Source organism: Prionailurus bengalensis, chromosome C1 (genome assembly GCF_016509475.1).
Source record: "Prionailurus bengalensis isolate Pbe53 chromosome C1, Fcat_Pben_1.1_paternal_pri, whole genome shotgun sequence".
NCBI lineage: Eukaryota > Metazoa > Chordata > Mammalia > Carnivora > Felidae > Prionailurus > Prionailurus bengalensis.
This window is the reverse complement of record NC_057345.1, coordinates 79441307-79466355: the sequence shown is the minus strand read 5'-3', so window position 1 is coordinate 79466355 and position 25049 is coordinate 79441307. Positions and strand designations below refer to the sequence as shown.

General features: G+C 35.2%; 1 protein-coding gene across 8 annotated transcripts in view; it reads right to left on the bottom strand.

The window, feature by feature from the left end:
* The window catches only part of CCDC18 (coiled-coil domain containing 18), a 118329-nt gene that overhangs the window by 17510 nt on the left and 75770 nt on the right, over window positions 1–25049 (bottom strand). For all 8 annotated transcript variants that reach the window (XM_043575591.1, XM_043575589.1, XM_043575584.1 and 5 more), the window contains 6 exons: window positions 23714–23813; window positions 18656–18772; window positions 17530–17673; window positions 15583–15786; window positions 11744–11881; window positions 9183–9383 (listed from right to left, as the gene is read on the bottom strand). In XM_043575591.1, the coding sequence (XP_043431526.1) occupies window positions 9183–9383; window positions 11744–11881; window positions 15583–15786; window positions 17530–17673; window positions 18656–18772; window positions 23714–23813 (904 nt within the window). The remainder of the gene's footprint in view (window positions 1–9182; window positions 9384–11743; window positions 11882–15582; window positions 15787–17529; window positions 17674–18655; window positions 18773–23713; window positions 23814–25049) is intronic.

Sequence of the window (25049 nt, the reverse complement as noted above, 5' to 3'; positions counted from 1 at the left end):
AATTACCTATGTTCACTTGAAATATGTTAAAACTACACTAAGAATTGGGGCACCTGGGTGGCACAGTCGGTTAAGCGTCCGACTTCAGCCAGGTCACGATCTCGCGGTCCGGGAGTTCAAGCCCCGTGTCAGGCTCTGGGCTGATGGCTCAGAGCCTGGAGCCTGTTTCAGATTCTGTGTCTCCCTCTCTCTCTGCCCCTACCCCGTTCATGCTCTGTCTCTTTCGGTCCCAAAAATAAATAAAAACGTTGAAAAAAAATTAAAAAAAAAAAAAACTACACTAAGAAACTCCATGAAAACTAGATTTTCCTTATACAAATGTTACAGTAACAGTATAGGGAACAGACACACAGTAACAGGGAAAATATAAAGAAAAAGGAATCCAATTGTATCACTAAAGAAAGCAGCAAACTGTGAGAAGAGAGGGACAGAAAAGAACTACAATAACAAAATGGTGCTAAGTACATACTTATCAATAATTAGTTTGAATGTAAATGGAATAAATGCTCCAATCAAAAGCCAGAATGAAGACTGACACAGAATGGATAAAAAAGCAAGACCTATCTGTATAAGCTGCCTAAAAGATACTCATTTCAGACCAAACAACACATAAAAGTTGAAAGTGAAGGGAGGAAAAAGCATTTATAATGCAAATGTAAATGAAAAGAAAGCCAGGGGAGCAATACTTCTATGGGATAAAACAGACTGTAAAACAATGACCATAACAAGAGACAAAAAAAGGACACTACATGATCATAAAGGGAACAATCCAACAAGAAGATATAACAATTGTAAGTATTTATGTACCCAATGTGATAGCACCCAAATCCATAAAGTAGTTACTAACAAGCATAAAGGTAGTAACTGATAGTAATATAGTAATAGTAGAAGACTTAAATTTTTTTTTAATGTTTTATTTATTTTTGAGAGAGAGAGAGAGAAACAGTGCGAGTGGGGGAGGGGGCGGGGAGAGAGGAAGACAGAATCCGAAGCAGGCTTCAGGCTCTGAGCTGGCAGCACAGAGCCCAAAATGGGGCTCGAACCCACAAATGGTGAGATCATGAGCTGAAGTCAGACACTCAACCAACTGAGCCACCCAGGCACCCCAGTAGAGGACTTTAATACCCACTTACATCAATGGATAGATCATTCAAACAGAAAATCAACAAGGAAGCTAGTTTTGAATGATACACTGGACCAGGTGGATCTAAGATATATTCAGAACATCCCATTCTAAAATAGGATACACATTTTTTTTTTAATTTTTTAATGTTTATTTATTTTTGAGAGAGAGAGAGAGACAGAGCACGAGTGGGGAGGGGCAGAGAGAGAGGAGACACAGAATCTAAAGCAGGCTCCAGGCTCTGAGCTGTCACTACAGAGCCTGATGTGGGGCTCGAACCCATGAACCATGAGATTATGACCTGAGCCGACATAGACACTTAACTGAGCCACCCAGGTGCTCCAGGATGCATTCTTTTCGGTGCACAGGGAGCATTCTCCAGAATAGATCACATTAGGCCACAAAACAAGTCTCAAAAGATTGAAAATGACTGAAGTCATACCATGCATCTTTTCTGAACACAATGCTATGAAACTAGAAATCAAACCATAAGAAAATCTGGAAAGAACACAAATACATGGAGGTTAAATAACATGCTATTAAACAATGAATGGGGGAACCAAGAAATCCAGAAGAAATTCTAAAAATGGGGAAAAATGAAAACGAAAACACAGTGGTCCAAAATCTTTGGGATACAGCAAAAGCAGTTCTCAAAATGAAGTTATAGCAATAAGGGCCTACCTCAAGAAGCAAAAAAAATCTCAAACAATCTGCTTACATCTAAAGGAGCTAGAAAAAAAAAGAACAAAACCCAAAGCCAACAGAAGGAAGAAAATAATAAAGATTAAAGCAGAAATAAATAGAAACAAAAAAAATTGGAAGTGATCAATGAAACAGGAGCTGGTTCTTTGAAAAGATCAACAAAATTGATAAACCTTTCAACAGACCAATAAAAAAAAAATTGAGAGGGAGAGAGAGGATTCAAATAAACAACATCAGAAATGAAAGAGAAGAAAGAACAGCTGACACCATAGAAATACAAAGGATAAGAGAATATTATGAAAAATCATATGCCAACAAACTGGACAACCTAGAAGAAATGGAGAACTTCCTAGAAACACATAACCTCCCAAAACTCAACCTATAAGAAATAGAAAATTTGAGCAGACTGATTACCAGTAATCCAGTAACTCCGAAAGTCCAGGACAAGATGGCTTCACAGGTGAATTCCACCAAACATTAAAGAAGAGTTAACACCTCTTCTTCTCAAACTATTCCGAAAAATACAAAAGGAAGGAAAACTTCCAAATTCATTTTATGAAGCCAGCACTACCCTGATACCAAAACCAGACAAAGACACTACAACAAAAGAGAAATACAGGTCCATATCACTGATGAACTTAAGATGCAAAAATCCTCAACAAAATATTAAATACAAACTGAATCTAACAATACATTAAAAAAAAGCATTCACCACGATGAAGTTGGATTTATTCCAGGGATGCAAGGGTGGTTTGTTATTCACAAATCAATGTGATACATCATATCAACTCTAGAAAGGATAAGAACCATATGATCATTTCAAGAGACAAGGAAAAAGCATTTGACAAAGTACAACATCCATTCATGATAGAAACTCTCAACAAAGTAGGTTTAGAGGGAACATAGCTCAACATAATAAGGGCGATACATCAAAAACTCAAAGCTAACATCATACTCCATGGTGAAAAACTGACAGCATGTCCCCTAAGACCAGGAACAAGACAAGATGTCCACTCTCAACACCTTTATTCAACACAGTATTGGAAGTCATAGTCATAGTAATGAGATGAGGAATAAAAGTCATCCAAATTAGTAAGAAAGAAGTAACTTTAACTATTTTCACATAACAAGATACTATATATAGAAAACGTTAAAGACCATGAAAAACCTACTAAAATTGCTAAATGAATTCAGTAAGGTCATAGAATACAAAAGTCAATATTCAGGAATCCACTGTATTGCTATACACTACTAATAAAGTAGCAGAAAGAGAAATTAAGAGAACAGTTCCACTTAGAATTGTACGAAAAATAATAAAATGCCTAGGAATAAACTTATCCAAAGAGGTAAAAGACCTGGACTCTGAAAACTATAAATACTGATGAAAGAAAATGAAAATAACACAAAGAAATGGAAATATATTCCATACTCATGGATTAAAAGAATAACTATTGCTAAAATGTCCACACAATCCAAAGATATCTACAGATTTTATGCAATCCTATCAAAGTATCAATAGCATTTTTCACTGAACTACAACAAATAATCCTAAAATTTGTATGGAATCAGTAAAGAGCCTGAAGAGCCAAAGAAATATGGAAAAAGAACAATAAAACTGGAGGTCTCATAATCTCAGATTTCAAGACATACTACAAAGCTGTAGTATTCAAAACAAGTATGGTACTGGCACACACACACACACACACACACACACACAAACCAAACCCATAGATCAAGTGAACAGAACAGAGAGCCCAGAAATATATCCAAGGTGCCGGGGTAGCTCAGTTGGTTAAGTATCTGATTCTTGGTTTCAGCTCAGGTCATGATCTCGTGGTTCATGGGCTTGAGCCCAGCTTCGGGCTCCATGCTGGGCATGGAGCCTGCTTTGGGGATTCTCACTCTCCCAATCTCTCTACTCCTCCCCTGCTCACACTGTCTCTGGAAGGAAGGAAAGCAGGAAGGCAGGCAGCAATATACCCACAATTATATGGTCAATTAATCCTCAGATGAAAGAGGCAAGAATATGCAATGGGAAAAAGACAGTCTCTTCAACACACAGTGCTGGGATAACTGGACAGCTACATGCAGAAGAATGAAATTGGACTACTTTATAATACCATACACAAATATAAACTCAAAATGGATTAAAGACCTAAATGTGAAACCGTAAAAATTCTAGAGGAGAGCACAGTCAGTAATCTTATGACATCAGTTGTGGCACTATTTTTTTAGATATGTCTCCTGAGGCAAGGGAAACAAAAGCAAAAATAAACTATTGGGACCTCATCAAAATAAAAAGCTTCTGCACAGTTAAGGAAACAATCAACAAAACTAAAGGGCAACCTATGAAATGGGAGAAGATACTTACAAACGATATATCTGACAAAGGGTTAGTATCCAAAATATATAAAGAACTTATACAACACCAAAAAAACAAATAATCCAATTTAAAAATGGGTGGAAGACATTAACAGACACTTCTCCAAAGAGGACATAGAGATGGCTAACAGACACATTGAAAGATGCTCAACATAAATAACCATCAGGGAAATGCAAATCAAAACCACAATGCAGTATCACCTCACAATTATGAGAGTGGCTAAAATCAACAGCACAGTAAACAAGTGTTGGCAAGGATGTGGAGAAAAAGGAACCCTCTTGCATTGTTTTTAGGAATGCAAACCAGTGCAGCCACTGTGGAAACAATATGGAGGTTCCTCAAAAAGCCAAAAATAGAACTACACTATGATCCAGCAATTGCACTACTGGGTATTTATCCAAAAATACAAAAACATTAATTCAAAGGGATATATGAACCCCTCTGTTTATTGGAGCATTATTTAAAATAGCCAAAATAAGGAAGCAGCCCAAATGTCCATTGACAGATTAATGGATAAAGAAGATGTGGTATATATTTATAATGGAATACTATTCAGCCATAAATAAGAATGAGATCTTGCCATTTGCAGTGACATAAATGGAGCTAAAGAGTATAATGCTAAGTGAAATGAGTCAGTTAGACAAAGATAAATACCATATGATTACACTCATGTGGAATTTAAGAAACAAATAAACAAGGGGTGCCTGGGTGGCTCAGTTAGTTAAGTGTCCGACTCTTGATTTTGACTCCGGTCATGATCTCATGCTTTGTAAGATCGAGTCCCCATCTGCTGACAGTGCAGAGCCTGCTTGGGATTCTCTCTCTCCCTCTCTCTTTGCACCCGCCCCCCACTCATGCATGTGCAAGCTCTTTCTCTCTCAAAATAAGTAAACATTTTTTAAAAAAAGAAACAAACAAATAAAATGAGCAAAGGAAAAAAAACAGAACAGAGAGAGATAAACCCAGAAAGACTCTTAACTACAGAGAACAAACTGATGGTTACCAGAGGGGAGGTGGGTGGGTAGATAGGTAAAATAGGTGATGGTGATTAAACATGCTCATCATTTGTAATGAGCACAGGGTAATGAATGGAAGTGTTGAATCACTATATTGTATACCTGAAACTAATATGACACTGTATGTTAACTATACTGGAATTTAAAATAAAATTAAAAAAACATTAAAAATAAAAAATATAAAAAAATATATATTCCATGTAAATGGATATCAAAATCCTGGAGTAGCTCTACTCACATCAGAAAAAAACAATATTTAAGCCAAAACTGTAACAAGAGACAAAGAATGTCATTATGTAATGATAAAAGGGTCAATCTGAAGGAATATATTACATAAATATTTATGGTCCTAAAAAACATAGAAGCACCTAAATATATAAAGCTAATATTGACAGACCTGAAGGGAGAAAAAGACAGAAATATAATAATAGTAGAAGACTTAAATACCCCATTGTCATCAATGGATAGATCAAGGCAGAAAAATCAATAAGGAAAAACGACTTGAACTACACATAACACCAAATGGACTTAACAGACATTTGTAGAACATTCCATACAAGGCCTATACACATTCTTCTCAAACATACAAGGAACATTCTCCAAGGGAGACCATGTGGTAGGCCACAATACAAGTCTTACAAGAAAATTGACAATTTACAATTAGGTCAGGATTAAAAAAATAAGCTACTGAATAGCCAAGAGGCCAGAAAAATTAGAAAAAATTATGTTGAGACAAATGAAAATGGAAATACAACATACCAAAAATTATAGGATACAAAATATGGTATCCCATATGGGATACAGAAAAAATATTTTTAAGAGGTAAGTTAATAGTAATAAACATCTACATTAGGAAACAAGAAAGATCTCAAATAACCTAACTTCATACTTTAAGGAACTAGAAAAATAACAAATTAAAGTCCAAAATTAAGAAAAGGGGAAATAACAAAGATCAGAGCAGAAATAGAAACTAAAAAGACAACAGAAAAGATCAATGAAACTGAAAAGAGAGGGCTTTTAAAGTGGTAAAAAATATATATACAAATCTTTAGCTAGATTTACCAAGAAAAAAAGGCCCAAATTAATAAAATTTGAAATGAAAGAGGAGACATTTCAACTGCTACCAGAGAAACACAAAGGATCATTGGAGACTGATACAAAGACTTATATACAAACAAACTGGACAACCTAGAAGAAACAAATTCTACCAAGACAATATGAAGAGAATATCTGAACAAACCAATTAATAGTAAGGAAATTGGATCAGTAATCAAAAACTTCCAAAGAAACAAAAGTCCAGGACCAGATGACTTCACTGGCAGATTCTATCAAACATTAAGGAAGAATTAATTCCAACCCTTCTTAAACTCTTCTAAAAAACAGAAGAGGGAACCCTTCCAAACTCATTTTATGAAGCCAGTGTTACCCTGATAGGAAGCCACAAGAAAAGTGGCCAGTATGCTTGATGAACATAGATACAAAATTTCTCAACAAAATAGCAGAAAAGCCAAATTCCACAATACATTATTAAAAGGATCATACACCATGATCACATGGGATTAATTCCATAGATGCAAGGATGGTTCACTATCTACAAAAAAAATAAAAATCAGTGTGATACACCACATTAACAAAATGAAGGATAAAAATCTTTAAATCATCTCAGTAGATGCAGAGAAAGCATCTGACACAATTCAACATCCTGTAAGACCAGCAGCAAGAAAAGAATACCCACTCACCACTTTTATTCAACACAGTACTGGAAGTCCTACCCAGAGCAATTAGTCAAGAAAAAGACATAAAAGTATCCAAGTTGGAAAGAAGTAAAGCTGTCTATATTTGCAGATGACATAATATATATAGAAAACACTAAAAACTATCAAAAAATTGTTAGAATGAATGAATTCAGTGAAGTTGCAGGATACAAAATAAATATACTACCCAAAGCAATCTACAGATTCAATTCAATCTCCATTAAAATTCCATCAAAAGGCATTATTCAAAGAAATATCAACAAACAATCCTAAAATCTGTATAAAAACAAAAAAGACCCCAAATATCTAAAGTAATCTTCAGAAAAAAGAAGGAAGCTGGAAGCATCACATTATCTCATTACAAACTACAGTAATAAAAACAATGTGGTACTGGTACAGAAATGGACACATAGATCAAGGAACAGACCAGATAGTCCAGGAATAAGTCCATGCATATATAGCAAATTAATTTGTGACAAAGAAGCCAAGAATATACAATGGGGAAAGGATAGTATCTGTATAAATGGTGCTGGGAAAACTGGACAGATAGAAAACGATGAAACTGTATCACTATCTTATACCATACACAAAAATCAACTCTACATGGATGAAAGACTTAAATTTGTGATCTGAAACCATAAATCTTCCAGAAGAAAACAGAGGGCTAAGGTACCTGACATCAAGTTGGCAATAAATTTTTGGATATGACATAAAAGCAAGGGCACTGAAATCAAATATAAGCAACTAAAAAGCTTCTGCACAGCAGTGTAAACTATCAATAAAATGAAAAGGCAGCCTACAGAATGGGAGAAAATATTTGCAAATCATGTATGTGATAAGGGGTGAATGCTTGAGATATATAAAGAACTCATATAACTCAAACCCAAACAATCCAAATTAAAAATCGGCAGAGGAACTGAACACATGTTTTTCCAAAGAACACATACAGATAGGCAAAGGGTATGTGAAAAGGTGCTCAACATCACTAGTCATCAGGGAAATGCAAATCGAAACCACAATGAGATATTACATCATACTTGTCTGAATGGCTAGTATCAAAACAAAACAAAACAAACCCAAGAGATAACAAGTATTGGTGTGGGTGTGCAGATAGGGAACCCTTGTCCACTGTTGGTGGAATGTAAATTGCACAGCCACTATGGAAACCAGTATGGAGGTTCCTCAAAAATTAAAAACAGAAATACCACATGATTCTGGAACACCAGTTTGGGGTATATACTCAAAAGGAATTAATACAGGATATCAAAAAGATACATGTATTCCCAAGTTTAGTGATGGCATTATTTCCAACAGCCAAGATAAGCAAAAAACCAAAGTGTTTATCAATAGATAAATGTATAAAGAAGGTATGGTATCTATATACATACAATGAATATTATTCAGCCATGAGAAAGGACATCTTGCTATTTGTGACAACATGAAAAGACCCTGAGAGCATTATGTTAAGTGAAATAAAACAGAGAAAGACGAATAGTTCATGGAATCATTTTATATGTACAGTTAAAAAAAAAGTCAAATTCATAAAAACAGCAGGTAGAAAAGGGTTTGCTGGGCAGTGAGAGAAAGAGAGGTTAGTAAAACCTTTTAGCTAAAAGACAATAAGGGGGCGCCTGGGTGGCGCAGTCGGTTAAGCGTCCGACTTCAGCCAGGTCACGATCTCGCGGTCCGTGAGTTCGAGCCCCGCGTCAGGCTCTGGGCTGATGGCTCAGAGCCTGGAGCCTGTTTCCGATTCTGTGTCTCCCTCTCTCTCTGCCCCTCCCCCGTTCATGCTCTGTCTCTCTCTGTCCCAAAAATAAATAAACGTTGAAAAAAAAAAAAATTTAAAAGACAATAAGGTTTGAAGATATAAGCATAACATGGTGACTACAGTTGGTAATACTGTATTATATGACTGAAATTTGCTAGGAGAGTAGAACATAAATGTTCTTACCAAAAAAAATAGAAATAAATTTTTAAAAATTTAAGTTTGTGTTTGAACATTTATAAATTATTTCTCCTATAGTAATCTGATAATCATCATATTCATAATCCCTACATCCAATGTCTTCTAAATAAAACGCTTTTTATTCAAACTGGTCAACATTTGGTCATATTTTCCTTTATAAACTACAAGGATGGGGAAAATAAGTCATAAATTCACTTTTTCATTGATGTGTTTTATGTACTTTTATATGTTTACTTACTTTAATAAGTAATGCTTCATTTGTAGCTTCAATTACTTCATTCCTGTCTTGGACTTGTTGATGCAAATTGCTTACGGTATCCTGAGCTTCTTCTAATTCCAGTTTTGCCTTCTCTAACTGTTCATTTAGTTGCTGAACAGAAGTCTTTTGAGAGTCAGCAGAAATCTTCCACTTTGCATGGTTCTCTTGATGTGAAATCATCTACACAGCCCCAAAATTGAAAAAGAAAAGAATTAAGTAGGGTGGAGTTGGTTTCAAAAACATTCTAATACTTTCCACTTCCACTTATACTAAAGTAAATTCTGTTTATAGGAACAAACATCTGGTTTCTCAACAAATAACCCATGAGAGGAAAAAAAGGGGGAGAAGAAACCTATAGTCTTAAATTTACCTAAGAACAGTGAACCAAAGACCATGGTCTGTTTTTTGATCCTGATTTGAACCAATTAACTATATAGACATTTTTGAGACAACTGGGAAAATCCGAACAATGAGCGGGTATTTGATAATATTAACGGATGATTGTCAATTTTTAGGTGTGATAATAGTATTGTGGCTAGGTTTCTTAAAAATAGACCTTATCTTTTAGAGACACCTATTGAAATGTTTATTGATGAAATAATGATGTCTGGGATTTGCTTCAAAAGAGAATGAGATGTGGAGGAAAGGGAGTGAGGTTAAAGATACAGTGATCATATTTCCCAGGTTTTTTTTTAGGACTGACTGAGTTTTATGCCTGGTGTCCTGGTGTAGTTGCACCCCTTTTCATTCTCAAAAGTGTTCCCTTTTAAAAAGAAATGGTCAATATACTTATAGATGAAATCACATTAGCCACAAGTTGATAATTGCTAAAGTTGAATAATTAAATATAGGAGGATTTATACCATTCTTTCAAAATTTTCCAAAATAAAAACTTAAAAAAAATCTAATTCTTATCAAAAATATCAGGGGTTTTGCAATTAAATGACTTTTGTGACAATTCTGAAACCTGTAATTTTTTAAATGCTGTTAAAAATTACTGATCCTTGGGGCGCCTGGGTGGCGCAGTCGGTTAAGCGTCCGACTTCAGCCAGGTCACGATCTCGCAGTCCGTGAGTTCGAGCCCCACGTCGGGCTCTGGGCTGATGGCTCGGAGCCTGGAGCCTGTTTCCGATTCTGTGTCTCCCTCTCTCTCTGCCCCTCCCCCGTTCATGCTCTGTCTCTCTCTGTCCCAAAAATAAATAAACGTTGAAAAAAAAAATTAAAAAAAAAAATTACTGATCCTTTATACTGGTACTTTAATGACATACTCCTTCATTTTTATAATCAAACAACATACATGCTTTAAAAATAAATCTCTGTCAAGTGTCAAAGAGAATAAAAACATTACAAATTCTTATTTTTATATCATACGTATAAAACATTAGTAGCAAATATTAAATAGCAATAGTAGAACCAATTTTTACAATTCATTTTTTGTATTCCCTGCTTATAATTAATTTCAGAGGGCTTACAAAACTTAAAGTAAAAAACTGGATAATAAATAAAAGTAGAACAGAGACCACATAATAAAAGTGTAAAGAGTAGTTGCTGGTAAACAGTTGAGCTGGACTAGTTATTACCGAAGGTCACTTAGTTGAGTAACTAATATTTATTAAATAATTATGCTGAATCCAACAGGATTCCATTTGTCTCTAAAGACCAAGGGTTGGAATCCCTTAGCTTGGGACTAGATTCAGTTTGCAAATGTGTTTTGTTTGGCAGACACCATGTTTTTAAAGAGATCTGAATCTAAACCCATTTAAGCAAGATGTGGCGACTTCAAGCTCCACCAATCCCTCACAAAGATGGTCCCAAACTCCTCTGAAAGGAGTTTAATATGAACGTATTTGTAATCCTTGTTATATAGAAAAATGCTTTACTAGAACTCTGTAAGTTATTTAGGTCTAAAATACACATTTTGTATATCCTCAAATGTAGTTTTTAAATAGACAAGAAATGCTATTCTAATTGATAACAGTGCTCATTTGTATAAACGTTCAGGACATACTAGTAGATAAAAAGTATGAGGTTCTAATTTTGCCTTTCAACTTACTATCACAACAAATGTTGGACATTGCAAAGCATTACAGATTCATATCACATGAAACTGCTTATGTTGTTTACTAAATATCTCCAGTTTGCTTTTTCCAGTTAGTTTTGGCAAGTGCTATATTATAACTGATTATGATGAAGATGATGATGAGACAGGCTCTGGTCTAAGAACTTTAACTATATGCATTTAATCCTCAACACAGTTCTATGAGGTACATTACATTATTATACCCATTTCAGACAGAGAGGTTAATTGCTCAAGGTCACGTAAGTGCTAAGTGATGAGCTAAGATTTGGAACCAGGCTGCCTGCCTAAAGAATTTAAGCTCTTAACTCCACAGTGTATGTGAAGTTATATTAAGCTACCAGAAATGAAGACCACAGTGAATTATTCTATAATGAATACTCAGAAGTTAGACTTCTACTTTTGTTCAGATAGGTCAACCCACTTTAGCAGACAGTACTAGAACGAATTACATCTTCTTTACCTCCAGATGATAAGCTTCTTTGAGAGATTCTACTTCTGCTGACAATTTCTTGATTTCTGCTTGCATTCTTGCTTCTAAATGAGCTTCACGTACTTGAGAAGCCCCTAATTCTTCAGCTAAATGGTTTCCATGAGCTTCCTTAAAAATGACATATTAAGGAAAAGTTATTTCACTGGTTTATTTGGTTATTAAAACTAAACCAATAGTGTGTACCTGTGGAAGTACTTCACTCTTTTATAGTACTATATAAACACTCATATACAAAGTTAACTTATTAAATGGTATACTTTAAAATCTAGACATTTAAGAGACTATGAATGGGACTGTATTAGTGTATTGTTTATCATAATGTAATAGAAGTTCACTAACCAATGTATTCTGTAAAGCAAATTAATAACCACAGCATGCTGAACTTTGGCAGGTAACAGTTTACTCTAAGGTCTGCCTATGCATTTTGTTCACCAGATGCACTGTTTGCTTATCAAGAGTCAGTTGTGGGGGCGCCTGGGTGGCTCAGTCGGTTAAGCCTCCGACTTCAGCTCAGGTCACGATCTCACAGTCCGTGAGTTCGAGCCCCGCGTCGGGCTCTGGGCTGATGGCTCAGAGCCTGGAGCCTGCTTCTGATTCTGTGTCTCCCTCTCTCTCTCTGCCCCTCCCCCGTTCATGCTCTGTCGCTGTCTGTTTCAAAAATAAATAATAAAACGTTAAAAAAAAAATTAAAAAAAAAAGAGTCAGTTGTGTATTTATCCAAACCTATTTATGCTAGTTTTGCTTAGGATTCTAATTATGCAATTTTAATATATATTATGTATGAACACTGAGGAGATACACAAGCAAAAAGAAAGTTTTTATTTAAAAGAAAGTTCTAGGGGCGCCTGGGTGGCGCAGTCGGTTGAGCGTCCGACTTCAGCCAGGTCACGATCTCGCGGTCCGTGAGTTCGAGCCCCGCGTCGGGCTCTGGGCTGATGGCTCGGAGCCTGGAGCCTGTTTCCGATTCTGTGTCTCCCTCTCTCTCTGCCCCTCCCCCGTTCATGCTCTGTCTCTCTCTGTCCCAAAAATAAATAAACGTTGAAAAAAAAAATTTTTTTTAAAAGAAAGTTCTATGCTTTGAGACAGGTCAATGAATGAGTCACAAACATTTTTTACCCAATTAGAAGCAGTCAAAATAGTTGTAAAATATTATGGGAAACTCCACGTAAAATATAAGAGATGTTATACTCTGATTTACAAATGTCTTTTAATTCTTCTTCTCCTTTAAAGAAACCAAAATTGGAAACAATAGATGATCAAATAGGAATATGGTTAATGAAAAATGGCTAGGTGGAATTCTAAGCAAAGACCCTGCCCACACATAAAAAAAACAAGATTTTGTCCTAACTTAAAAGATCTACAATATTGAAAAGAATATATATTTAGAGTTCTGAGTTGAAGTATCTTAAACTGTCAATTTAACAAATCAAAACTACAATGAGATATCACCTCACACCTGTCAGAATGGCTAAAACTGACAACACAGGAAACAACAGATGTTCGGGAGGATACAGAGTAAAGGGAAACCCTCTTGTACTATTGATGGGAATGCAAACTGGTACAGCCACTCTGGAAAACAGTATGGAGGTTCCTTAAAAAGTTAAAAATAGAACTACCCTATGATCCAGCAATTGCACTACTAGGTATTTATCCAAAGGATAAAAAAATATTTCAAAAAAAGTTTTTTAATGTTTATATTTGAGAAAGAGAGAGTGAGCGAGCACAAGAGGCAGAGTGGCAGAGAGAGGGAGACACAGAACCCAAAGCAGGTTCCAGGCTCCGAGCTGTCAGCACAGAGCCTGATGCAGGGCTCAAATCCAACAACAGTGAGATCATGACCTGAGCCAAAGTCGGATGCTGAACTGACTGAGCCACCCAGGAGCCCCTAAAAATATTAATTCAAATGGATACATGCACCCTGATGTTTATAGCAGCATTATCAACAATAGGTAAATTATGGGAAGAGCCCAAATGTCCATCAACTGATGAATTGATTAAAAAAGAAGTGGCACATCGGGTGCCTGCGTGGCTCAGTCATTTAAGCAACTGACTTTTGGTTTTGGCTCAAGTCATGATTTCACAGTTTGTGGGTTCGAGCCCCACATCAGGCTTTGCACCGGCCATGTGGAGCCTGCTTGGGATTTTCTCCCTCTCTCTTTGCCCCTCCCCTGCTCTGTCTCTGTCTCTCTCAAATTAAGTAAATAAAAACTTTAAAAAAAGTGGTGGTACACACACACACACACACACACACACACACACACACACACACAGAGTGGAATATTACTCAGCCATCAGAAAGAATGAAATCTTGCCACTTGCAGTGATGTGGATGGAGCTAGAAAGCATCATGCTAAGTAAGTCACAGAAAGACAAATACCATATGATTTCACTCAAATGTGGAATTTAAGTAATAAACAAATATGGGAGGGAAAAAAGAGAAGCAAACCAAGAAACAGACTCTTAACTATAGAGAAGAAACTGATGGCTACCAGAGGGAAGGTAGGCAGGGGAATGGGTGAAAAAGGTGATGGGGATGAAGGAGGGCACTTGTGATGAGCACTGGGTGTTGTATGTAAGTGATGAATCACTAAATTCTACACCTGAGACTAATATTACACTGTATGTTAACTAGCTGGAATTAAAAAAAAAAAAAACTTGAAAAATAAAATATAATAAAAACTTGAAAAGAAACTGTCATTTTAAATAATTCCCCACTTTCATTCACTTTTTTGATTAACTGAGCTTACCTTATCACATCAAATCAAGTGTACTATAGATACTACAAATAAAGACAAAGATGAGATAAAAGTAGAGCTCCCCTTTTCCTAGGAGACTCCCAAATGCCCAACATATTCTAATAAAAAAGTTCCTTATATATTCTTTATTAGTCCAACCAGAAATGTGAATAAAAACATTAAGTTTACCAAAATTAAATGTAAAGATACTTTAATGTAATTCCTGTATTAGTAACCATAATAAAAAACATAAAACAGGAACATTACTGAAATACCAATAAACACATTTTTCTCAAAGTCTAAGTAATTAACCCAAGCATAACAATCCAAGTATTAAAAAAAAATTTTTTTTTAATCTTTATTTTTGAGAGAGAGACAGAGTGCGAGTGGGGGAGGGGCAAGAGAGAGGAAGACAAAGAATCCGAAGCAGGCTCCAGGCTCTGAGCTGTCAGCACAGAGTCCGTTGCAGGGCTCAAACTCACCTACTGTGAGATCATGACCTGAGCTGAAGTTGGACACTTAACTGAACAGGCGCCCTCCAAGTATTTTTAAGCAAAGTTATTAACCTTCTACCAAATACAACTTATATTATAGTTCTTGTTATTAAAAGCACTTTCTCTCCATAAGGATTCTGAACTATAGGTTTCATAACAGTTATAAATTTAGATTGTCAGTTTCACTTATAAGAGTGGCTACAAATGTAAAAATTTTACTCAAAAAAGATTAGCTTTATTATTATTATTTTTTCAAATGATAGCTTAAACTCCCTTGAAAATCTAAAAATACTTTGTAACTCAATTTATTGAAAACTAGTTTGGCTAAAAAACTCAGTTCTGAAGGACTTCCTAGTTATATTACAAAGCTATGCTAAATATATCATTTTCCTTAAAATATTAGTAAAATATACATAACATAAAATTTATCACTTTAACCAGTTTTAAGTGCCAAATTCAGTAGCATTAAGTACATTCAGTGTGTGCAACACAGTTATTATAATCTACAACTTAAAAAAAAGTAAATGTTAAAATTTTTTAAGATTTTTAGTAAGGTAAAATTATTTAGAATAGGGATTACTTTTTCTTTAGAGAGTTGTTTTACTTCCTCCAATTCACTTGAGAGCCTTTCTACTTCTCTCTGTGCTTGGACTTGTTGACGACGAGCCTCCACCAATTCTGTATGAGAATTCTGCATCTGCTCCCGAGTTAACCTCAATTCTTGCTCCAAATCTATGGCATTCTTGTACTGAGTTGCAATATACTGTTCCTGCTCTTTCATAACCTGAAATACACAAGATATTTGTAGCTTTCAAAATGAAATGATATAGATAACCTATTTCTTACTCTGATTTCTCTTTTAATAAGTGATTTCCCCATCCCAACTTGATCTCTATAAAATTTAACACACAATGAATATCAGTTTCTATGAAATTGATACTTAGAAAATGTTTTTCTTCCTTTTTATTTTATTTTATTTTTTTTTAATTTTTTTTTCAACGTTTATTTATTTTGGGGACAGAGAGAGACAGAGCATGAACGGGGAGGGGCAGAGAGAGAGGGAGACAGAGAATCGGAAACAGGCTCCAGGCTCTGAGCCATCAGCCCAGAGCCTGACGCGGGGCTCGAACTCACGGACCGCGAGATCGTGACCTGGCTGAAGTCGGACGCTTAACCGACTGCGCCACCCAGGCGCCCCCCTTTTTATTTTTTTAAAAAATTGTTTATTTATTTATTTTTGAGAGAGACAGAGATAGCACGAGTGGGGGAGAGGCAGATAGAGAGGGAGAGAGAGAATCCCAAGCAGACTCCACATCAGCCTGACAATGGGGGGCTTAAACCCATGAAATCATGAGATCATGACCTGAGCCGAATCTAAGAGTCGGATGCTTAACTGACTTAGCCACCCAGGTGCCTCTTCCTTTTTAATGATAAGAAAATGACAAAATACTATTAATAAATCTGAGATAAATGGTATATTTTGCATGACTAATATGTAAGCTGTATAATCCTTAATCATTATGAATATAACATGGCAGAATACACAATAATATAAAGAAAAAAAAGAAACTAATATGTGATATCCATTTCACAGATGGAGAATATATTGGCATGAATAACCAAAAACCACCATTAATCCATATGGGTTAAGGTCTTTTCTGTAAAAGTATCTGTCTGCAGACAGATAAACACAATGAAGATCTATATATGAAGTTTTAAAGTTGAGTATACTATTTAAAGGCAAAAAAAAGTAACACCCATGAGAGCTCTTAGAAGCAAACTCAGTTTTGGGATGCCTGGGTGGCTTAGTCAGCTGAGTGTCTGACTTTGACTCAGGTCATGATTTCATGGTTGGTGAGTTTGAGCCCTGCACCAAACTTGCTGCTGTCAGCACAGAGTCCACTTTGGATCCTCTGTTCCCCTCACTCTCCACCCCTTTCCCATTCATGTGCACGCTCTTTCTCTCAAAAATAAACAAACATTTAAAAAACAAACAAATAAATTAAAAGAAGCAAATTCACTTTTTAAAAAGGCAAGTGGGTAGAATTCACCATTCAGCACACATGCAAACTGATAATATGAAGTCATCAAACTTCACCTGGCAACTAACTCAATGTGTTTAGTCTCAATAATGTACAATTATTATCTGTTCATTCATTCGCTGGATGGGGTTCCTCAAGGATAAATGAGTGTATCTTGATATCTGTATCTCCAGCTCTACTACACAGTAGGTTCTCAATAAATATTTGTTGACCAAGTGAACACATACTGTGAATTCATTATGTGAGAGATACTATGACAATTCCTATAGGCAATATAAATAGGATGATGCCCTTGCCTATAATTGGAACATCAGAATAAATATTTTAAAAAGATCAAAGAAACTAGTATCTGACACAAATAATTAGCCCCAAAATACTTATTGCACAGCTTTTATATATTAAAACTAACCAGTTTAAAACATAAAGATTTATATCGCTCTTCAGATAATATTAGTATGTTTCTTAGGAAGAGATAATTTGCTTACACTTTCCATTTCTTTCATCTTTTGTTGTGTTCGTTCATTTTCTTTTTTCAGTTGACTTATCTCCTGTTCATTTTGTAGTGTTATAAACTCTTTTTCTCGAAGCTGTTCTTTGGCATTTTGCAATTTTTCATTCAAACTTTCTATCTGAATTTTAAAAAGAGTAATGTTAATGTAACTAAGGAAAAATAATTTTTAAATCATAATTGCAATCCAAGTAAGTCAAGCTTTAAACACATAAATCCAAAGTAGCCAATATAAAAATGTGTTTTTCTTAATGCCATTATAACTTAGACATTAACATCAGGATTCTTGTGCTTAATAAGAAGCTTCTTTGTATACCTGAAACACACAAGAGATGGAAGTCTCAATCACATTTGTGTAAGAAAGGAAAATTAGGTACATTAAAGCAACAAGTGTTATATGGTCTTACAAATAGTTTTATAGGTAGTATGTTTAAGAGGTAAAAAACTCTAGTTAGTGAAAATAAAATCCCCTTCCCACTGTGTTCCTTCCTTAAAGGTAACCAAAGAAGAGAATTACTTGCAAATCCTTCCAGAGATATTTTATACATATTCAAACATGCACACATGAGGATAAATACGTGGACATACTGATACAAGAAAACCTGTATTTGAAATAACATTAAGAGGGTCATCGGGCTAGGGAGTGAGGAAAATGAGGAAATGTTGGTCAAAGTGTACAAGATTTCAGTCATGCAGGATAGTAAGTTCTGTAAATCTAATGTACAGCACAGTGATTATAATTAGTAATACTGTATTTGTATACTTGAAAGTTGCCAAGAGAATAGATATTGAGCATTCTCAACAAAAATAAATAATTATAATAACTGAGGTGATGGACATGTTAATTATTACACAGAGTATATGTATAGGAAAACATGTTGTATACCTCAAATATATGCAATTTTTGTCATATGTCAATAAAGCTGGGGAAAAAGTTAAAATGAGAAAAATGAATTAAGTAGTATGTACAAGATAATTAAAATTATGTAGTATTTTTATTGTATGTATTCTACTTAAAAGCCACATTATGTGAACAACAGATGCTTACAGTTATGGAGTTATTTTTTAAAACAATTTAAAATATGTAATTTTAACTAATTTACCTGTTTGTTGCATTCTTTAAGTTCCAATTCTGATTTCTCAAGAGTACCCTCTAATTTAATTATTTTCTGCTCCATTTCTCCCCTGTGCTCACGAATAGTCATATCCAAATGTGTAACCTAAATACAAAAGTAGCCTGCATCAATAATTTATTTTTTATTGCTAAGTAGCATTCTATGGTATTCCATGGCGGTACCATCATTTATTTAACCATCACTTACTGATGGGCATTTCAATTATTTTCTATTTTGGGCTGTTACTAATAAATGCACTGTGAACATTTGTGTATATAGGTTTTTTGTGAACACATGTTTTCATTTCTCTGAGACAAATGCCTAAGAATGTAACTGTTGGGTTGTAAGGTAAGAACATGTTTAGTACTGTAAAAAAACCTGCTATCTAGACTCTATCCAGAGAGGCTGTACCATTTTACATTACAACCAGCAATGAATAAGTGATCCAGTTTCTCTTCATCGTCACCAGCTTGGTGTTATCCCTACTTTTTATTTTAGCCATTTGGCAAAGAGTGTGGCGATATCACATTGTGATTTCAACAAAATGAACATCAATGTCTTTTCATGTCTTTGGCTTATTGTTTTTAAAATTTTTATGCTTATTTATTTCTTTTTTGAGAGAGGGAGGGGCAGAGAGAATCCCAAGCAGGTTCTGCACTGTCAGCGCAGAGACAGATGCAGGGCTCAGACTCATGAAACCTGAGATCATGAGCTGAGCTGAAACCAAGAGTCGGGCATTCAACTGACACCAGCCAGGCACCGCAGGCTTATTTTTTTAAATTGGATTGTTTATGGGGCGCCTGGGTGGCGCAGTCGGTTAAGCGTCCGACTTCAGCCAGGTCAAGATCTCGTGGTCCGTGAGTTCGAGCCCCGCGTCAGGCTCTGGGCTGATGGCTCAGAGCTTGGAGCCTGTTTCCGATTCTGTGTCTCCCTCTCTCTCTGCCCCTCCCCCATTCATGCTCTGTCTCTCTCTGTCCCAAAAATAAATAAACGTTGAAAAAAAAAATTAAAAAAAAAAAATTGGATTGTTTACTTTTTTACCACTGAGCTTTGAGATGAGAGTATATATCCTGTGTATGAGTCCTTTGCCAGATATGTGATTTACAAATATTTTTTCCTGTCTATTCCTTATCACCCTCTTAACAAGGTCTTCTGCAGAATAAATTTTTAATTTTGAAAAAAAACACATTAAACTATTACTCAATTATTCTAATGTGAAAAATTGTGTGCTTGGAATGTGTTTTAAAATTGTTTACGGTGTGGAGGGCACGTGGGTGGTTCAGTTAATTAAGCAACCAGCTCAGGTCACAATCTCATGGTTTGTGAGATCGTGCCACACATCAGGCTCTTTGCTGATGGCTCAAAGCCTGGAGCCTGCTTCAGATTCTGTGTCTCCCACTCTCTTTATCCCTCCCCTGCTCATGCTCTCTCTCTCTCAAAATTAAATAAACATTAAAAAAATTTTTTTAACTCTTTATAGTGGGTGTAACTGAAACATAAACTCAGCTCAAATTATTTTTAAAAATGAGAAAAATATTCATTGCTTATAAATACTGAATCTTGAGTTTCATATATATTATACAAACTTAAAAAATTCAACTATGTTCATAAATGACAAATAAAATGATTTAGACTTCATTTTATGTGAGATAAAAACTGCTAAATACAACATAACAAAAATTGTGGAATGCAGCAAAAGAAGTGCTTGGAGGAAAATGTAGAGCACTGAATGCATATATTAGAAAAGAAGAAAGATCTAAAATCAATCATTTAAGTTTCCAATTTGGGAAACTAGGAAAAGCAGAGCAAATTAAATCCAAAGTAAGCCTAAGAAAAGAAATAATAAAAATTAAAGCAGACATCAGTAAAATTAAAATTAGGAAATCAACAGAGAAAATCAACAAAACCAAAAGCTGAGTTGTGAAAAGATCAATAAAATCAATATGCCTCCAGCCAGGATAACTAAGAAAAAAAGAAAGATGACACAAATTACTAATATCACAAATGAAAGAGAACACATTACTGTAACTCTCATGGACATTAAAAGGATAATAAGGAATATTACAACTCTCTGACCACAAATTTAATAAAACTAGATGAAACAGACCAATTACTTGGAAGACAGAATCTGCCAAAACTCAAACAAGAAGAGATAATCTGAATAAGCCTATATCTATTAAAGAAATTAATGATTAATAACTTTCCCATACAGAAACCAGCAGGTCCTGGTGGGTTCACTGGTGAAGTCTACTGAACATCTAAGAAAGAAATTATACCAATTTTCTACAGTCCAATTCAGAAGACAGAAGCAGAGGAAATAATTCTGAACTCATTCTATGAGGCCAGTATTACCCTAATACCCAAACCAGACAAAGACATTTGAACACACATTCAACACATGGTAAAAACCCTCAGTGAACTAGAAATGAAGGAAAATTTCATTAACTTAATAAAGAATATCTACAGAAAAACAACACCTAGAATCATACTTAATGGTGAGAAATTCAAAGCCTTCCCACTAAGATCAGATACAAGGCGAGGATATTCACTATTCACTATTCACTATCAATATTCACTATTGTTCTAGCAATCCTAGCTAATGCAGTAAGATACGAAAAAGAAATAAAAGATTTATATATATTAGCAAGGGATATAAAACTGTGTTTGTTTATAGATGACATAATCATCTAGGGAGAAAATCTGACAGATTTGACAAAAAAATTCCTAGAACCAATAAGTGATTATAGCAGGGTTGTAGGATATAAGGAATACACAAAAGTCAATCACTTTCCTATTTGCTAGCAATGAACAAGAGGAATGTCAAACTAAAAACATAATATGATTTACATTAACACCCCCAAAAATTAAATACTTAGGTATAAATCTAGCAAAATATATACAAGGTCTATTAAGAGAAAACTACAAAACTCCAATGAAAGAAATCAAAGAATTAAATAAATAGATAGTCCATGTTCATGGATAGGAAGACTCAATATTGTCAAGATTCAAGATGTCAGTTCTTTGCAACTAAATCTATATATTCAGGGCAATTCCAATAAAAATTCTACCAAGTTATTTTGAAGATACTGACAAACTGATTCTAAAGCTTACACGGAGAGTAAACAGATCCCAAATATCCAACATAATATCAAAGAAGAACAAAGCTGGAAGACTGACATTACCTGACTTCACGACACTATAAATAAACAGTCTGTGGTACTAGCAAAAAAACAAGTGAATAGATAATCATACAGAATAAAGTCCAGAAACTAACTCACATAAATATGTTAACTGATCTTTGACAAAGGAGCAAAGCCAATACAATGGAGAAAAGATAGTCTTTTCAACAAATGGTGCTGGAATAACTGGACAACCACATGGAAAAAATAAATAAATCTAGACCACACCATTCACAAAAATTAATTCAAAATGGATTCACAGACCTAAATGTAATCTGCAAAACTATAAAAATTCTAAAAGATAACATAGGGGAAAACCTAGATGACCTTGGGTTTGGTGATGATTTTTAATATATGAAATCAATGGCACAATTCATGAAAGAAGCAATTAATCAGCTGGACTTCACTAAAATTTAAAAGTTCTGCCCTGTGAAAACCAATGCAAAAGATTGTGAACAAAAGCCACAATTATCAAGGACTAATATTCAAAATATACAAAGAACTCTTAAAATTCAACAATAAGAGAACTCAATTAAAAAATGGGACAAAGACCATAACAGACACCTCACCAAAGAAGATATACAAATAGAAAATAAGCACAGGAAAATATCCTCTACATCATATGTCATCTGAGAAATGTAAATTAATAAGGAGATACCACCACACACCTATTAGAATGGCCAAAATCCAAAACACTGACACAAAATGCTAGCAACAGGAATTGACGTTCATTGCATTGACCACAATGCAAAATGGTACAAGCCACTTCGGAGCACAGTTTGGAAGTGTCTTATAAAACTAAACACACTCACCATATGGTCCATCAATCACACCCCTTGGTAATTACCAAAAGGAGTTGAAAACTTATGTCCACACAAAAACCTGCACACAGATGTTTATGGCAGCTTTATTTGTAATTGTCAAAACTTGAAAGCAACCAAGATGTCTTTCAGTAGGAAAGACATTCAGTGAATGGATAAGTAAACTATAGTACATATCTAGACAATGGAATATTATTCAGTGCTAAAAGCAATGAGCTATCAAGCAATGAAAAGCTGTGGAGGAACCTTAAATAAATATTACTAAGTGAAAGAAGCCAATATGAAAAGACTATGTACTCTATGATTTCAACTATATGACTGGAAAAGGCAAAATGATGGAGACAATAAAAAGATCAGTGGCTGCTAGGGTCAGGGGAAGAGTAGGAAAGATGACTAGAGCACAGAGGATTTTTAGGGCAGTGAAAATATGCTGGATGATACCATAATGATGGATACATGTCATTAAACATTTGTATAAACCCACAGAATGTACAACACCAATAGTGAACTCTAATATAAATTATGGAGCTTGGGTAATTATAACATGTATGTTCATCAACTATAACAAATGTACCATTCAGGTGGGGAATGTTGATAATGGGGAAGGCTGTGAATTTATGGAAGCAAGGGATATATGGGAAATCTCTGTGCCTTCTGCTCAATTTTCATTGTGAACCTGTAACTGTTCTAAGAAACAAAGTCTTAAAAAAAGATATTAAATAATGCCCTTTGAATATTTTTGTTTCTCCAACAGACACTAGCTGAGCAAGTAACTCCTTTAATCACATGTTCTTCTGATATGCAGCAATGTTAAGAGATCAAAAGGTTGGGATACTAAGCTAATCCTCATTCTCAAAAAACTACTTCTATAAAAAAAGCAAGATGAAGAAAGAAAGATGACATTTTCTAATTTTAAAAATATTAATGTGCATAGAAAAACATATATGCTTAAAAATGTCTATTTTACCAAAAAGTGGTGACCTCTGAAACCCTGTGTGATTGTACTGTAACAGAAAATTTCATCAAATATAATTAAGAAAACCAACTTGAGCTGCTCTTTGCTTTAGTTCCCAATTTCTCTCCTTAAGTGCCTGGTCCATTTCAAGGAGTTCTTGCTTTTTATCTTCAATCTCCATCTTGCATTCTCTGCAATTTATCAAAGGAAAAAGATCAAAGCAAATAGTAGGAATATTATAGTTTTAAAAAATTAAGTCAATTGGGTTAACATTTCCTCTAAGTGACAAGTAATAAAATATATGCAATTATTTCTGATTGAAAGGGCTCAAATTAAAGAAATAATGTATAAAGAAAATGATTGATATCAATACAATTACTTTTAATAGAGTATTCTCAAAAGGCAAAAGTTAACTAAAATACTACTATTGTAGACAATTGAAGCTAAATGTTAAAGTACTCCCAGGGAGCAAGACTGAATCAGTATTAAGAATTTTAGGGGCGCCTGGGTGGCGCAGTCGGTTAAGCGTCCGACTTCAGCCAGGTCACGATCTCGCGGTCCGTGAGTTCGAGCCCCGCGTCGGGCTCTGGGCTGATGGCTCGGAGCCTGGAGCCTGTTTCCGATTCTGTGTCTCCCTCTCTCTCTGCCCCTTCCCCGTTCATGCTCTGTCTCTCTCTGTCCCAAAAATAAATAAAAAACGTTGAAAAAAAAAAATTTAAAAAAAAAAAGAATTTTAAAAATACGTCCATATTTTTCATTTATAGATCAAGGGAGCATTTGAAAGTCTTTTCTATATAATAGCTGTGAGTTTATTACAATTGAATGAGGCATTGGGGCGCCTGGGTGGTGCAGTCGGTTAAGCGTCCGACTTTAGCCAGGTCACGATCTCGCGGTCCGTGAGTTTGAGCCCCGCGTCGGGCTCTGGGCTGATGGCTCAGAGCCTGGAGCCTGTTTCCGATTCTGTGTCTCCCTCTCTCTCTGCCCCTCCCCGTTCATGCTCTGTCTCTCTCTGTCCCAAAAATAAATAAACGTTGAAAAAAAAAAAAAAACAAAAACAATTGAATGAGGCATTTATCTTGTGGTTGGTATCTCTGATATCCACAACTCAGTTTAGAAATACTTTTAATAAATTCTACCTCTCCTAAAACCTTATTTCTAATTTTATATTATAAATACTTACTACTGATACAACTTTAAGATTTCTACCACTCAGATCGGAGAGTGCGAAGAATTTCTTTTTAATTTTTTTTAACATTTATTTATTATTTTTTTTTTAATTTTTTTTTCAACGTTTATTTATTTTTGGGACAGAGAGAGACAGAGCATGAACAGGGGAGGGGCAGAGAGAGAAGGAGACACAGAATCGGAAACAGGCTCCAGGCTCTGAGCCATCAGCCCAGAGCCTGACACGGGGCTCGAACTCACGG